Source organism: Physeter macrocephalus, chromosome 8, assembly GCF_002837175.3.
Source record: "Physeter macrocephalus isolate SW-GA chromosome 8, ASM283717v5, whole genome shotgun sequence".
NCBI classification, from domain to species: Eukaryota; Metazoa; Chordata; class Mammalia; order Artiodactyla; family Physeteridae; genus Physeter; species Physeter macrocephalus.
This window is the reverse complement of record NC_041221.1, coordinates 82778084-82796128: the sequence shown is the minus strand read 5'-3', so window position 1 is coordinate 82796128 and position 18045 is coordinate 82778084. Positions and strand designations below refer to the sequence as shown.

Below are 18045 nucleotides of genomic sequence, written 5' to 3'. Positions count from 1 at the left end.
TCGCGGCAACTAGAAAACCCCGGCGCACAGCAACAAAGACCTAACACAGCCAAAAATAAATAAATAAAACAAATAAATTTATAAAAAAAAAAAGGAGAAACTACACACTGCCCCCAAACTGACAGACTACTATCATCTCAGAATCTGTTCAAAAAGGATAACTAGTATTTCCAGATGAGTACATCATCCAGATGACACATTATTACAATTTTTTTTTTACCCTAGAAATGACATGGCTTGAGAAATGACTTGCTGAGAAATCTGTGTTTACATTAGGGAGAGTCGGGGGTGGGAGGTGGAAATCCCTTGCAGAAGCTGAAAAGATGTTAAGTGGTAAATACCAAAGTGCCCAACAAGCATGTAAGCAGGCTCTCATCCCAGCAAGAATATGTGCAGCTCAGCGTTTTAAAATTTGCTTTTAGCTTTTCCAGCAGTTTGAATTAACCCTTTCTCTACTTCTGTTTCCTTCATGAGAGTACAGCCCTTAACCTAGAGACTCATAGGGCTGTTGCAGTCCTCTGCTATTCGCCAGCAGATAATCCCCTCATCCTAACCGCTTCTCCAAAGTAGGCCGCCTCTCCAAATGCCTCCTAGACTTCCTTGCTATCCAGATTCTCGGGGCAAGGCCCGAGCAATGTTAGGAAGTAAGTCCATCTTGCAGGAGCTAGGCACAGAATTGGAAAAGACCTACTGGGAGAACAAAGCAATACAAATAAATGCCACTCAAAAGGTGCATCCAGACCAGAACTTCTTCAGGAGCATGTGTACCAGAATCACCCCAGAGGGGCTGTCCCAGCAGGTGCGGCCCCAGTGTCTGTAACTGTAAAAGATCCTCAAGTGACTCTAAAGAGCATCCCCCACTGACAGACACTAATCTAGACGCTCTCAAGAGTCAATTACGTTTTTCGCTTAGTTTAAGACCCTAGCAAGTTAAAATGAAAAACAAAACAGGCAACCCCCAAACCGAAAATTCTATGGTTCATCTTAATATCTTACTGACTATTAAACTTATTGACAGCCTAGGTAAATGACAATCAAATATAAGAAAGGTAACCATTTAATGAATATTTGCATAATACTTTACCATATTTTCTCATACACACACTAAGGCTCTCATGTGCTTCACACAGCAACCCTGTGAGGTAGCTTGTTATTCTCAAATTAATGATGAAGAGAATGAGTCTCAGAGACATGAGGGAACGACCTGGAAGTGCCCTGATGATGTCAGTATTTCTATTACCAAGTTAGATTCCTTTTTTGCTATTTATAGTGATTTGTGTCTTTGCAGTGTTTCTTCTAAACATAGAGTACATCAGTTGCTGCAGACATTTGCTTCCAAGGGAAAAAAAATCCACGTCAAAATCTCGGTGATCTGAAATCTCACACCATATTGGTCCCATTAAAACCAGGGCCGGCCACGTAAATTCTCAGAGTTCTTCCAAGTTCTTTGGCTCAACAGAAGAATCTGAAGAACAAGAACAAAACAAAAGCCAAGAAAATAAAAGAAGGTTAACTGAGCAGTAAAGACTTGTTTCAAGAATATCAATTCTAAAATAAAACCACTCAGCTCTGTGGTTGGGTGAGTGTTATTATAGCAAAGTCAAAAGCTTCCTAAAAGAGTGGGTGCTGATTGTTTGGAAAACTAAACAAACAAGTCAGTGCCCAGTCCGTTAAAGATGAAAGCAGACTTAATACATGGTGGTGCCAGCAGGGACGACATATCCAAGTGCAAAAGAGACACCAGAATCTTTGCAACAGTGAAACATGCAGCACAGGCTTCTCTTTTTACCTTGTCTGTCAACATTTCCTTCATCCTGAAAGGCTGCTCTGGCGTAACTCAGAGGCAGATTCAGCCCGACAGCTGGCCCTACCATGCTCAGCCATGACGTGATGTAGTTGACATTCCTGGGAAATAAGTGAAACACAGAAACTGTTTCCATTGTAGTTGTTTGAGTGGTAGAAAATCAGTTATCAACAATCATAGAAATGAGGCTTTCTTCAAATACGTGTGCTCAGCATCTGGAATCTCAGCATTTCCAAATGCCAGCCCATTGCTTAACAGGGACTCGAGGGCCAAAGAGGCTGAGGATCCATCCCTCACTAAAGCAGCTGAAGGGAAGGTCAAGGCACTGGGGCTCCTGACTTCCCTCGATAATTCCAAGTTGATGCAATTGACAACGTTAGCTAAGGTAGCAGAGTGCAGTTAAGTGCATGGCTTGGAGGCAAAAGTGCCTGGGTTCAAATGCCAGTTCCACTGCTTAACTAGACGTGTGACCTTAGCGGAGTCATTTTGCCCCTCTGTGCTTTAGCTTCCTCCTCTGCAAACTGGGCAAAATAATGGTCCTTAGATCGGAGGGGTGTTACAAGAATCCAGTGCTTACCATATCTGAAATACTTAAAACAGTGCCTAGTACACAGTAAAAAAAAAAAAAAATCAATAAATGTTAGCCATTATTATTATTACAAAGAATATTTCTTTTTTAGCTTAGCTTTTAGAATCACATAAAAAGATTTACACTTTAAAAATAAGAGTGAAAGCCAATGTAGCTTGATGGTGTTTCTTACCTATTGATTTTCTGAAAATTCTTTAACACAGGAGTCATGAATTCATTCGTCTTGCAGGGATGAAGTACAAAAAAGGGTTGTCCAAGTATCGGATGCTCCTGTAAGAATCAGAGTTGGCCCAGGATTGCCAGCTTAAGTTACCTTGAAAAAGTTAAAATCCATAATCTGGTTTATTCCTTTAAGATAAAGGTTTGTTTTAAATTTCAAGTTATAAAATTAAGATACAGATTGATTCCTATTTTGAAATATAATTTATAACCCAAAGATGAGAAAAAGTTGGTGAGAAGAAACTATTTATCGATAAAGGACAGGCACTCAATACAAGCTGCAGATACATTTATCAGTTCTCTCTAACTGTTCTTTAGCTAGTGTTTCCTTTGGCCTATAATTATTCTCATTTATAACTCAAGGATATCCATGAAGTCCAGGAGCCTGACCATCTGAACAATGCATTTCATTAATCTCTTTGTCAATGGTAAGGGGACCAAAATCATTCACATATTTTCTTACATAAATTTTGTCAACATGTTAATTGTTTCAGTCCTAACTGCATCCAGTGCCAGTGGGCACATGTCCAGTGAGTAGACGGGATAGGGGGTGGGGTGGAAGAGGGGAACGGCTGGCACTATTTAAATTGCACTGCTTCTGTCTGTCTGTCTGTATCTCCCTGAGTTTCTCTGTTTATCTATGTCGCTCCTTCTGTCTCCCCCAAGCTTACGGGGCTGTTTCTGTAAGTTCAAAGTCCGTAAGACGGAACTCCACTGCCTTTATGAGAGAATGACTGGATGTAAGATACAGGTCAGACTGCTGCCAAGTTAGGGATGTGGACATCATTTGGCAAGCATTGGGGAGCCCTAGAAAGTTTCTATATAGTGAGTGATCTATGCATAAATTCTACCAATGCAAAAACAATTATTGTTGATAAATTTGTCAATTGCTTACATTGTGCATTAGCCATTATACCAGAGACTGCAAACCCACATACTGCTATGATCTGAATGTTTGTGTTCCCACAAATGGTATTAAGAGGTAGGGCCTTTGGGAAGCGCTTAGGTCATGAGGGTGGAGCCCTCATGATGAGATTAATGCCTTTATAAAAGAGGCTCCAGAGGGCTAGCTTGCCCCTTTCTGCCATGTGAGGACACAGAGAGAAGTCTGCAACCTGGAAAAGGGCCCTCACGAGAGAGCGCTGGAGACCTAAACCTGGTCTCAGACTTCCAGCCTCCAGAACTGTGAGAAATAACGTTCTGTTGTATATCAACTACCCAATCTGTGGTATTTTGCTATAGCCGCCCAAAGAGACCAAGACAACTACCTATGAAGACCAGGCAGGTGACCCGAAGGGGTGAGGCCAGTTAACTACACCAGCAGGTGACGAGGACTGTGGGGACCTGGAGAGCCCAGCCGAGGCTGTTTTTGCCACTCTGCTTCAGCCAGCTGTGCCATGTGGGGTGCAGGCTTGGTGTGCCAGGTCTTCCCATCTGTCAAAATAACCTAGAAATCGAGATTTTTATGCAAACCCCCCTAAATTTAAATATGGGCACAATTTTTTAAAAACATGGTCCAGGCCAAATAAAACAAGCCTGTAGGCTGGATCTCGACTAGGGGCTGCCTAGCTTCTTCTCCTGGCTTCTTCTCTTCTCAGCCAGTCCAAGGAGAAGTTGAACTCAGAGCTGTCCATGGGAAGAATTATATCCTGCTGCCTCCACTGTCCAACCCTAAAACATTCATGGCTGTGCACAAGTGAACACACCCAACCATAAGAAATGGGAGGAACAGTTCTATTTGTATGGGTGACATTGGGCATGGAGATGCATGTGTTTGTGAGAACGCGTGTGCACATGTGGCGAGGGCTGAGCTACCTGCTGGGAGTAGGTTGGAGTATGTCTCCCTGAGTGCCACCTCCGGATGTCTCTGCCCAGGGTCCTGATTCTCACACAGAGCTTGAGCTCCCATCTCCTGCTCTCTCCCTACCCCTCATTTCTGTCCCTAACCAGATGCTGGGGTCACAGCCCCAGATGTGTTATGCTTATCGCAAGTCCTCCTGTCCAACTTGATTCTGGCTCCCCTTACCTGCCTTAAACTAATATTTGTTAATTCATCACATATCTAGTGATCATCTCTTTTGTGTCTTCCAGGAATAGTTCTGGATCTAGTTACAAAGATCACTATCTCTAAGATAAACCAAGTCCCTGATCCCATGGAACTTACATTCCAGTGCAGGAGACAGCCAATAAACACATAGAACAAATAAGTAAACAGGATAATCTAGATAATAGTAAGTGCTATGAATTAAACAAAACAGGGTAATGTGATTTTGGAGGGACTGTGGTAATAATTTAGATTTGGTGAAAGGGAAGGCCATACTGAAGAGGTGATCTTTAAACAGAGATCAGAATGGCAAGAAAAACCCAACTGTGCAGAGAAACTTGATGGATACAGAAGACCATAGAGGGAAATGAGTAAGGGAAATGTACCCAGGAAATGTGAAAGAATTTTAGAATCATCCTGGACTAAAATAATTACTGTTTATAGAGCTGAGATTTAAAAGGTTAAATTTAGTCTAAATTCTTTTTGGATTACTTGTGTAGTAAACATTGGAAGGAATGAAGAGCAGTAACCCAATCTGTGAAGACATGGTACCTTCTTTAATAAAATGAAACCTAGACCTCCAAGGATGGCATTACATGGAACACTCATAAAGGGGAGAGTCAGCTCAGCCATGCCTCCACTCCTCCAGGACTTACCCTCCCCTCGGCAGCCCTTGTTTCCCATGGCCACTCTCACGCTCATGGGGAAACTCCTCCAACTTTAAACACTTGAGCCCAAGTTTCCTGTAGCTGAGGTGGAATGGACTAGTCAAACAAGACTCTACTGAAAGCCTGGGAATACTGAAAGGGTAACAGAACACTAAGCAACAGGACTCTAAAAGATCCAGAGTGTTACAATACTGGGGCTCTCAGGCCCATTTGAGTCATGGGGGACACTAGGAAGAGATCTTGTCTGGGCTTTCCCTTTCTGGCCTGCATGGTGGATGGAAGCACTCACAACCACTATGCAAGAGTGTCCTCCAAGAATCTTAACCCCTAATAATTCAGTCTCCTTGAGGAGATGGTAACTCTCATGAGGAATGGCTTCATCATATAGACAAGACCTTGCCTCTTCCTTACAGGTCTGTGGCCTAACATTTACAAGATCTCAGAAGAATAACCACATCAGAGTATAACATACATCTGAGAGTTACAGACACACTTAAAGTTCAGGGGTCCATTTTCTAAGCAGATGTCGGCCCATGTCACATTGTAGCTCTGCTTATTTGATGCTCCTTAGTAAAGACTTGGACTTCATGTCTACAAGTCATCTTTTGCTCACTCCATATAGCAAGTAGATAAGAGCAGGCTTGGGATCTGTAGTTAAGACTTAAGTTCTGCTTCACTACTTAGTAGCTGTGAGCTTTGAGGCAAACCACTTAATCATTTCATGTCTCTGTTTCCTCATCTGATAACTGGGACTAATGATAGTATCTACCTCATAGATAGACTGTGATACTTCAATGAAAAAATGCCAGAAAACTGTTCAAAACAGTGCCTGACATATATAATAAGCACTTAGTTGGCTATTATTATTAAACCCATTGTTATCTAAACAGACAAGGATAATAGCACCCAGACATCCAGAATATGGTCTTATAATACCCTATAACACCCAGACATCCAGAATATGGTCTTATAATACCCTATAACAAAGTCCAATTTCAATATGTAAAAACAAAAAGCTCCTATAGAGTTATGCAGCACAGGAAAAATATCACTGACCAGTGTCTAAATGTTTAGGAACATTTGACAACTGATTATAACCAAGGGCAAGAAAACTCTAAATTAGTAAACAGTCTATGTACAATATATATGGCAATTAGAATTATAAATATATTGGTATTCAGGACAAATTAATGGAAAATAACTTAAAGAATTTAAATTAAAATACAAGTTCAGGCACTTCAAAAACCCTTCAGTAATCTACAGCATTTTAATATTCATTTTTCCTCAAACAAAATAAAAAGTTATATTAGCATTTAAGGTTATATCCTAATAAAATGCATGGTAATGCTTATGTGAAACACTTTTTTAAATAATAGGGACTTTCATGCCTTAGAAGAGCTTTTAGATCAGCTTGGACAGTTCTTTAATACAGGTTTGGTGACATTAAAAAAAATTCTTTGTCTTTTATTATGTTAAGAACTTATATTTATATAATTAGATAGAATATATTTAAATCAATGACTGCCTTTAAAAATCAAATGTTTAAATTGTATTTTAAATATAAAAGTTATATTGTTTTGGTAAGATGCTTTGGTTTAAAAAAGCCAAGCTATGAGATGTTGATCTCCTTATAATAGGAATTATAATAAGGGACATTTGTGTAATCTCTTGAGAAAAGTTTTATAAATAAAGAACAATAGGAGTAGACTTCTAGCTATAGCAGAATAATATAGAGGTCAACAAATTTCCTTAGAAAACAAGTATAAAATTGAACAAAATTGTCAAAAAAACCCCACTTCTGGGATGTGGAAATCAACCAAAGGCAAATAAAAAATTTGAAAAGTGTTTAACTCATGAAAAGCTGCCAGAACCTCAAGTCAGACACAGAGAGAGTCTTCAGCCTTCTTGCCTAGAAATACTCTCATACTCTCCCCCACCTCCACCTGGCTCCTCAACAGGGAAGTTTTACAGGAGTGCAGCTGGCCACGAGAATCAGTAGCTGTGCTGCTAGCAGGGCTGACTTGATTTCCAACAATCAAAGAAAACTACTGCCCGGTGGCATTAGCAACAAAATCTAATAGGGAGATCTTGGAGATGAGACAGTTGTAGAAGGGCTAGGTAATTTCTCCAGGCATCCTGGGCTGATGGGAACTAAGCACATGTTCAGGGGAGGTACAAGAAGGCCTGATGAAAAGTAAAAGCTGATGACAACTTGAACATTAACTGAAATTTGGATGTGCTCCCAACCCACACACACATCCATGAACAAATGAGGGAAGGCTTAGAGGCCTGAGGTATATAAGCACAACCTCTGTCCAATCATTGGCTAACCAGCAAGGTATGCAGATAGAGCTGGTGACCCCGTGGAAGTCAGGCAAAAACATGAAAATAAGAATGAAAGACAAAATAGAGACATGAGTGAGGGCTTCCCTGGTGGCGCAGTGGTTGAGAGTCCGCCTGCTGATGCAGGGGATATGGGTTCGTGCCCCAGTCCGGGAAGATCCCACATGCCGCCAAGCAGCTGGGCCCGTGAGCCATGGCCGCTGAGCCTGTGCTTCTGGAGCCTGTGCTCCGCAACGGGAGAGGCCACAACAGTGAGAGGCCACAACAGTGAGAGGCCCGCGTACCGCAAAAAAAAAAAAAAAATAGAGACATGAATGGCCACACTTACAGAGTAGGCAAATTCTGCAGGTAAAACCTAGGAAAGCTACTAAAACAAACAAACAAAAACAACAGCAACAATAACAAAGAGACAACCCTTAGGGAAAAATATAGGAATCCAGAATTGCTACAATATATTATCTAAATTGTCTAGTTTTCAAATAAATTTATGAGACAGGCAAAGAAACAGAAAAGATACACACAAAGGGAAAAAAATCTATTAATAAAAACTGACTCTGAGTGGGCCTGGTTATCAGACTTACATAGAATTCAAAGTAGCTATTATAAATATGTTTGAAGAATTAAAGAAAACTATATTTAAAGAGTTAAAAGGGGAAAATTATGATAATGACTCTGCAAATAGGTAATCTCAATCAAAGAACACAAACTATAAAAAGAACCAAATAAAAAATTGGAGTTGGAAAGTACAATACAGAAATAAAAAATTCACTAGATGGGTTCAACAGTAGATACGAGATGGCAATAAAAAGAATTAATGGTTTTGAAGATATGTTAATAAAAATTATTCAATCTGAAGGGAAAAAAAAAAATGAAGAAAATAGAACGAAGCCTCAGAGACCTCTGGGACAATACCAAGCATACCAGCATACCCGTAGTAGGAGTCTGAGAAGGAAAGGAGAGAGAAAGGGGCAGGCAAAATGTTTGAAGAAATACTGGCTGAAAAGTTCTAAACTTTGATGAAAAGCATTTAAGCTACAGATACAAGCAGCTCAACAAACCCTAAGTAGAAACACAAAAATCCACACCTAGACACATCATAGTCAAATGGCCAAAAGCCAAAAACAGGAGAAAATCTTAAAAGTAGCAAGAGAGCAAGAACTCATCACATAAAGAGGAGTAAGAGTACAATAATGGCTGGCTTCTCATAGCAGCAGAAAGACATATTCAAGTCCTCGGAAAAAAAAAAACCCTAGAACTGTCAATCAAGAATTCTATATCCAGCAAAACTGTCCTTCAAAAATGAAGGTAATGTAAATACATTCTCAAGGAACAGACTGAGAGAATTCCTTGTTAGTTGACTTGCCTATATGATATACTAAAGGAAGTCCTTCAGGCAATAATATCAGAGGGTATTATTGAGATACCAGAGGGTAACTCAAATCCACAGGAAAAAATAAAAAGCATCATAAATGGTAAACATAAAAAGTGAGCTAAGTATATTTTCTTCTCTTAATTACTTTAATAGACATAGGATTATATAAGCAAAAATTATAATACTGTAGTGTTGGGTTTATAACATACATAAATGTAATATACATGACAATAATAGCACAAAGGAAGGGAGGGGATAAAACTATATGGAACAAAGTTACTGTATGTTAGCCAAATTAAGTCAGTACTAACTTGTGTTCCTGCCATTAGAATGTTAGTAAAGGTATTGTTTTTGAGAGCATTTAGAACTCAAAAGGTCCTTCTTGTTGTTAAATAAATCCTTTAAGTATGTTATTAATCAAAGTTAGCCTTGTGACTTGAGCCAATACTATTTTTTTCAGTCACATTCAATGAACTTATCCTGTAAGCCAAGCAATTTGTATTCAGACAAAGTAAGGTAGAGAATTTACAAATAATTTGAGGCATTTGATCAGTGTAGACAATCTGGATAATATTCTTCAAAAGCCTTTTTTCTGCAATGGAGATTTTTTAAGGTTTACACTTATCAGGAAGGATTATCTGCATTTTCTACTTTCTCCTTCAGACAGCCAGAATCAGAGATAAAAGCATCTTTACTTGGTTTAGGAATTATGTGTTGGAGTTAAAAAAATCTAAAATCCTACACCTTATTTGTTTAACATACCATTCTCAGAAATGGAAGAACATCAAAACTGTCAGGATCTCTTTAGTGACATTTTTTAGATCAATTCAGAAGGTAAATTTGTGTGAAAGTGCTACCATCTGCTGTCAGTACTAATGAACTGATGCAAATCTGCGCTGGGAAAAATGTCAGTGTGTAAATGCAGGCAGCCAATGAACTGTGTTAGGCTTACAACTCAATAAACACTTCTACTGGAACAAAGTTCTGCTAAATGGTTTTCCGTGAAAGTAGAAATGATGGGTCAGATTTCTATCTCTGTAACTCCAGAGGAGTTAGAGTGGCACATTCTCTTATGAAATTTAATTTAGCACAATCTCTTATGAAATTTAATTTAGCAATGGTTAAATGTCTCATAAAATAAGTCTGACATGAATACTGTGAATTGGTTTCAGAACTATTAGATATGACTATCATAAGGAAATGATAATACTGCACCTTCATTCTTACATCTAATAAATATGATGAGTTACTTGGTTCATTTCTTAATTTTCTTGGCTCTCCAGGATGGCACAAATATAATTTCACGTGCTAAGCTTTCATCCAGTTTCACATTCCAGACTGATCAAATTTGCCTTCCACTCGGGGCACATTTCTTAGAAATGGAGAAGGGTATCTCCCTCATCCTGCCTCCTCAGGCTAGGGAAGGAAAATGGCCACTGAGCACCTACAGTATCAGGCATTGTACTAAGAGCTTTGCAGGGGTCCCCTTTCCCAATAACTCTTTGAGATAGGCTTTATTATTGCCACTTTGGAGAACAAGTTCCAAGAGATTATGCCTTACAGTCATCCAAGTGAGCATCCAAAGTGCATGCTCATACACCGTACCTCCTCATCCCATTGACCAGAGCTGGTGTCAAGGATCGTCCCTGGTTTTAATCCTCTCCAGTCCACTTTTAAAAAAATCTATTTTTTCAAATTTCATATTAATGTATTTTCATAAAAATTATAAGAGTAATACATGGAGAGTTCAGAAAATACAGAAAAGAACAATGAATAAAAACAGAATTATCTAAAACTGCCCAACTCAGATTTATTCCGTTTGGTGAATTCCCTTTCAGATATTTTATACACGTTTATAGTTTTCTGTTGCTTTTTATTCACTGAATAGATATTTATCGAGTGCCTACTATGTGCCAGTCCCATCATATGTGTCTTTTGTCAATCAGTTCTTTGTCTTCTGTTTTACTAATTTATGCACTTACTTTTATTATTTCCTTTCATATAATTTGTTTGGGTTTCTTATTCATTTATATTAGTTCTTTAGTATCTTTTGAGGATATTGATTCTTTTCATTCATTCAACCACCATTGTGAGCCATGCACTGGGTCAAATGTTAGTAATACAATGGTACATAAACAGATTACCCTTGCTCTCATAAAAGTTGCTGAAACAGTCAAAACATTTTTTATTTCCAGATTATTTGTCATTAAATTCTTTTCATGATGATTTAGATATGAAATGTATTATTAAATAATTAAATCAATAATTTTTCTCCTTTGTTTTTTCTTTTATCACTTTTATGTTTTAAAAATCCTCTTCATAAGTCAGAAAGAGAAAAACAAATATCATATATTAACACATATATGTGGAATCTAGAAAAATGGTACAGATGAACCTATTTGCAGGGCAGGAATAGAAACGCAGACATAGAGAACGGATGTGTGGATACAGGGTTGGAAGGGGAGGGTGGGCTGAATTGGGAGATTAGGTTTGACATAAATATACTACCATGTGTAAAATAGGTAGTGGGAACCTGCTATATAGCACAGGGAGCTCAGCTCGGTGCTCTGTGATGACCTACATGGGTGGGATGGGGGGAGGGAGATCCAAGAAGGAGGAGATAAATGTATTCATATAGCTGATTCACTTCACTGTACAGCAGAAACTAACACAACATTGTAAAAGCAACTATACTCCAATTAAAAAAAATCCTCGGCAACTATACTCCAATTAAAAAAAAATCCTCTTCAGAATCAGAAAACCAGATATTTACCTATATTTATGTACAGTTTATCATGACACTTCTTGCTGTTCCCCGAACACAATGCTTTTTCTTACCTCCAGACCTTTGAACATGCAGTTCTCTCTGCCGGGAACACCCTCCCCCCCACCCCCACCTACTAATGTCCTTTTCTTCCCTACAGATCTCAGCTTTCTTTTACCCCAACCCTGTATCAGGTGCCCTCCCTCTGTGTTCCCACTGCAACCATGCTTAAGCCTACTGCTTAATTCCTCACTGTTCTGTATAGGAGATTGACTGTTTACAGGAATCCCCCTCTACTATAATTTCTTGAGGGCAGAAGAAATATTATGATTACTATTTTAATCTCAGCATCCAGGACAGTGCCTTTCATCTAGTAGGCACTCGACAATAATTTGTGGAATTACTGCATAGAAAAAGACATCCTACTATGCCAAAGTAAATTATTACTGGCACATGCAGCCTGTTCCATAAAGGGGAATATTTGTGCAGGAATCACCAATGGCCTCCACGAAAGAGACCAAAACATTCTCTCTCCTTGGCACAAAACCAGGGGCAGCACCTCCTGTACATTTATAAGAGTCCCCAGATAAGAAATTCAATATCTGTTTTCTGAAATATTTCCTCCAAAGTGTACCTAAGAACAAAGGAGAGTTTGAGGGTATGGTTAGGAATAACTCTCTATGTAAAAAACATATGTCAACTCTACAATATATTCTAAAATCTACTGGTTTCTACATAAAAATAATATCCTTCATTATCATTTTAAAAAACTGATGCAAGATTCATATTTTAGTTCTGTGAATTAGCCTTCCCTCTGCCATGCCACCATATTCCCCTAAGGTTTGTTACTCAGACTTAGAAGCAGATCAGATACTACTAAAATATGTAATAAGCTCATGCCTTTCTACTTAACTCACTCCTTCATTACTTCATGCAATTTTTGCTCGTGCATTCAGTAAACAGCACTGAATACCTAATGTGGGTAAGACTCTATGCTAAACATTCGTCCATCTAGCCATCCACCTCCCCACTCATTTATTCAATGAATATTTATGGAGCCTGTTCTATGTACCAGGCACTGTTGTAGGCACTGGAAATATAAGTACACTCAAGACAGAAGCAAAATCTGCTCTCACAGAGGTTACTTTTAGTTTGAAGTACTAGAAAGATATAAAACAACATCCTATTATCTCAACTCCTGAGGTTTACAGTCAGTTACATGCCCAGGACTGAAAGTACCAGATTGTACCTCAAGGGCAGAGAGTTCCAAAGGTAAAGTAAGTTTGTCACTACTCACTTCCCTTTCCTTAGGATTTCTAAAAAGAATGGAAAAGCAGATCCCCAGGGAGAATAGCAGTGTCACCTGGTCTAATGATGGGAGATGAATAATAGGACTTGTGACCAGTAACAAGAAAAGCTGGCAAGAGAGACGCCCTCAGTGGGAGGGATTTTTTTTTTTTCCATCATTTGGAAAGAAGGCATGGGGAGGCTTCACACTCCACAGAAAACTGTGTAGGTGATCAGAGTGGCACTACCATAGAATGAGATGCTCCCCACTGTAGGATGGAGGGTTTCCTAAGGAAGACATATAAGTACCTGAGGCCATAGAGGAGCTCACCAGTAAACTAAAGGAAAACCGCGATGCAGAGGTGGCCAAGCCTGAGACACCACACACGGAAAGAAGGCTTGTTCCCTGGAATGATACTCATGGTATCCAGGTATAATGATATCCTGATGCCTGGAACTCAACTCCTATTTTTACCCAGCAGAGCTAATGCTTATTGTAGTTGTGAGATTCCTATAATGCTATGCTGAGTGCTCTGCAATGGGAAACACCAAACTGAACACAGGGTGTATAAATTTCCATGAGCTGAGAGCGACCTTGAGTCAAATGAAATATGTCATCTCCTCTCCTCATTTCTCCCCATGCTCCCGTTAGGACAGCTGCAATGCAAGGATTACAAAAATCACTATAATACACAACATTTAAAAGGCACAAACCCAGGAATATAGGAACTCAGAGAAAGAAAAGGTCAGTTTTGTCTGGGAGGAGGGGCAAGTAGCAAAGATTTCCTGAAGATGTGGCTTTTAACCTGGTCCAAACCCTAAAGGATGGGCAGGATTTGGAGCAGGGGAAGAGTGTGGCAGTAGAATTGAAGACAGAAAGAGGCTACTCTAAGTTTAATGGGAAGGGAGTTAAGTGAGAGGCACAGAGACTCCCATCTTTTGAGTAAGACTAACAAGTTTGGTAAACTGAAGAAGAAAAAAAATGTCTTTTTTTTTTTGTTTGTTTGTTCTGTTTTTTTGGTGTGTTGTTAAATGATTGAGGCAATCCCTGTAAATTCCAAAATATTTGCTGGAAATAATCAACACCTACACAAGACAAAAAAAGGTTTGAAGTTCAAGCAATCCTCTCTTATAGTTTTGAAAAAAAGACAGGGAAAAAGGGGGGAAAGAAGATATACCCTGGTACACATTTTTACCCCTAATAAGTGCATGAGGATATAGTTAGAAAGACAGTGAGAAAATATTTAAGAAAAAAAATATGTGGAAAGAAATGAAAGTCATGCCCAAGTACTCAGAAAGGTCCCCAAGCTATGCTTTGCTCTAGCTGTACCTGTTGACATTTTGTGGCCAGTTAACTGAGAATAAAATTCTAGTGGTGTTTGGAAAGATGGATTTAAAAAAAAATAGTTCCTCAAATTCATATGTTGCACAGAAGCCACTAGGCTTCCTAGAATTTTTATTAAAAATTACAGACACCAGAGCAATAGTCCTCAGATACGACCTCTTCTGCTAACAAAAACTTTCTTTTCATGGCTCCAGAGGGAGTCCAGAAACTAATTTTCCCACCCCTGCATAAATCTACAAAGGGCTCCCTCCTTGGGCTGCTGACAGTCCCAACTGCGACTCCTGGATTAGAGAGCAGAGTTTCAATATATTTATAGAGTCTATATGGGTTGTTGCTTTAAGCAACACCATTAATATGCCAGAACTCTGCATTCTCAAACTTATTCACTTATCAATTTGTTGTACATAATTTAATCTTTCTGTATTTTGATATGCAAAATGGAAATAGCACTGCTGATACTTCACAGGGTGAAAGGAGATAACCAACAAGACGATTATAAAGCTTGCTGGGGGAAAAAAGAGCTTATGTAAATGTCTATTAATTAAACAGGAATGGCTGCACAACTAGGTCAGGCATGATGATAAGACGGAACAACCCACCCCAGCCATGAGCATCAAAAGGAAGAAATGAGCATTTAATGCTAATAGCACTTGTTGGTTGCATTTTATAAAGAATATTAAATTGTAATATTCTGTAACATAACATGGAATAGCATATTTCAGACCATCCTCAAAGAATTCTTTGATAGAACATAAACTTATTAGAGAGAACAGCCAAAAACAAAAACAAAAACACAAGCCAATTACTAATGAAGAACTTGCAAAAAGCTAATCAAAGCTCTCATCCAGAGAAAATGAGAAAATCTGAGCTCAGAATGATTTTGTATATTGATGAGATTTTATACAGCACCACAGAAAGAAAAATAAAGCAGCTTTAAATGAAGACAAAAAGGACTAAGTCTCTGTTAAAAAGCCTTGTTATGGTCCATATCAATGTTTTTACTAAAATGTTCTGTTCGGGTGGAAACATCCATTTAAAAAAAATACCTGATGGGTGGTGTTGGCAGTAGAGGACACACTCGCTTTCCTGTCTCTCTGGTCAAATCCCTGAGTTGTGGGAGGGTCACAAAGAAGAACCTTCATTCAGCCTCCACCCATTTTATACAAATCTGCTCAGAGAGGTGGCTTATCCACCTCTCTGGCACTCAGAAATTATGCAGTCAAGACTCATGTCCAGATTCAAGAATAGAACTTAGTCTTTCTCTACCAACACCAAGCCTACTGAGACTAAATGTGGCACTTGAGCATGAAACAACTTGCAGGCATTACATTTATTCTATTTTTGTATTAAAGGAAAACAATGGGGAGCTTGTGCTTTCCAAGCATTAAGTCTTCTTTTTTTTTTTCTTCCCTTCCACTACATTACATAACGGTGACAATTTTTGGCTCACTAAGTTTATTTCTGGGATGCTCACTAAAACAGTGACAACCACTTTAGATTATATTGGGGTATAATAAAGTGGTGAATCAGCAATCAGACAAGTCAAGGATTTTCAAGAACAAACTCACAAAACAGCCTAATTTATTGGTAACCAGATATTAATGTCTAGCAACTATCACATAGGAAGATGTTTTATGAGCAACACAAAATAAAATAGCAGTCTGTTAGTATAATTACTTTTTTAGGATGATGGCAAATAGAATTTTTAAGTAACAGAAAAACATACAGATTAATCTTTAAGATGATTTTTTAAAATACCACAATGCTTCTCTTTATGTAAATATAATCAATATAAATTTCTAACAAAACACCCCAGTTTACAGCTAACAGGCATTTCCTTCCTGACTCTTACCCAGTTTTGATAATTAAAATATTCTTTTTATTCCCAGAAGCAGATTCCTAGTGATTTCTTTAAGTTAAAATCAGTTTTTCTCTTTAGAAGTGCTCTAGAAAGAGACTATGAAGAAAATTCCTAAGGATGTGATAAACCCATTATAAAATCTGTTACTCATCTAATAATGAAAAATGTTAGGTAAAGATTGGACCTGTAAAAATTTAGCTACAATGAGATACTCCCCCAGTTTTTAGACTACTAGTCATTTGAAACCAGGAAACAAAAACAATGCTACTAATAGGCTACAGTATTAAGAAATCATATTCTTCTATATAAAAATATAATCATGGATTTTTTTCAAGCAATAATTATATCCTGGTATTTTGCAAACAAATGTTAGAAAGAGGAATAAACTGATACATAAGGGCAAGAATGGCAGTTTATTATATTTAAAGATATTTTATTAAATTGTAAGCAACTTAATAATGTCAGGATTAAAAAAATGTACACTCTAATCCTATTACCTGACCAAACATTTCTCCATAGTAACTTCTGTCAGAATCCTAAAAACTGATTTTTATACTTTGGATCTAGTTCTGTATTTTCTAGACAAGAAAGTCTAGGACACAAGAAAGAATCTAAAGTCGAAAAAGAAAATCAGTAGCAGCAAATACAGAGGCTTTCCACATGAACTCAGGAGTGAACCCTGATTTAAAGGCTGACCTCTGAGCTCACCATTATTATTTTTTTTAACTTTTGAATTTTATTTTTATACAGCAGGTTCTTATTAGTCATCAATTTTATATACGTCAGTGTATACATGTCAATCCCAATCTCCCAATTCATCACACACACCCCACCCCCCACCACTTTCCCCCCTTGGTGTCCATACGTTTGTTCTCTACATCTGTCTCTATTTCTGCCCTGCATCTGTACCATTTTTCTAGATTCCACATATATGCATTAATATACGATATTTGTTTTTCTCTTTCTGACATACTACACTCTGTATGACAGTCTCTAGATTCATCCACGTCTCTACAAATGACCCAATTTCGTTCCTTTTTATGGCTGAGTAATATTCCATTGTATATATGTACCACAACTTCTTTATCCATTTGTCTGTCGATGGGCATTTAGGTTGCTTCCATGACCTGGCTATTGTAAACAGTGCTGCAATGAACATTGGGGTGCATGTGTCTTTTTGAATCATGGTTTTCTCGGAGCATATGCCCAGGAGTGGGATTGCTGGGTCATATGGTAATTCTGTATTTAGTTTTCTAAGGAACCTCCATACTATTCTCCATAGTGGCTGTATCAATTTACATTCCCACCAACAGTACAACAGAGTTCCCTTTTCTCCACACCCTTTCCAGCATTTGCTGTTTGTAGATTTTCTGATGATGCCCATTCTAACTGGTGTGAGGTGATACCTCATTGTAGTTTTGATTTGCATTTCTCTAATAATTAGAGATGTTGAGCAGCTTTTCATGTGCTTCTTGGCCATCTGTATGTCTTCTTTGGAGAAATGCCTATTTAGGTCTTCTGCCCATTTTTTGATTGGGTTGTTTGTTTGTTTGTTTGTTTGCGGTATGTGGACCTCTCACTGTTGTGGCCTCTCTCGTTGCAGAGCACAGGTTCCGGATGCACAGGCTCAGCAGCCATGGCTCACGGGCCCAGCCCCTCTGCGGCATGTGGGATCCTCCCAGACTGGGGCATGAACCCAGGTCCCCTGCATTGGCAGGCAGACTCTCAACCACTGCGCCAGCAGGGAAG

At 38.6% G+C, this 18045-nt stretch overlaps 1 protein-coding gene across 3 annotated transcripts in view; it reads right to left on the bottom strand.

Annotated features, from left to right (window-relative positions):
• Window positions 1–203: 203 nt before the first annotated feature.
• ATG10 (autophagy related 10) overlaps window positions 204–18045 on the bottom strand; it is a 244731-nt gene continuing 226889 nt past the window's right edge. The window contains exons 6-8 of one of the 3 annotated variants that reach the window (XM_028493041.2): window positions 2566–2663; window positions 1790–1905; window positions 204–1465 (exon numbers count right to left, since the gene is read on the bottom strand). In XM_028493041.2, the coding sequence (XP_028348842.1) occupies window positions 1428–1465; window positions 1790–1905; window positions 2566–2663 (252 nt within the window). In that variant the 3' untranslated portion in view covers window positions 204–1427. The remainder of the gene's footprint in view (window positions 1466–1789; window positions 1906–2565; window positions 2664–18045) is intronic. The other 2 variants (XM_024124819.3, XM_024124812.3) reach the window with 2 other exon arrangements.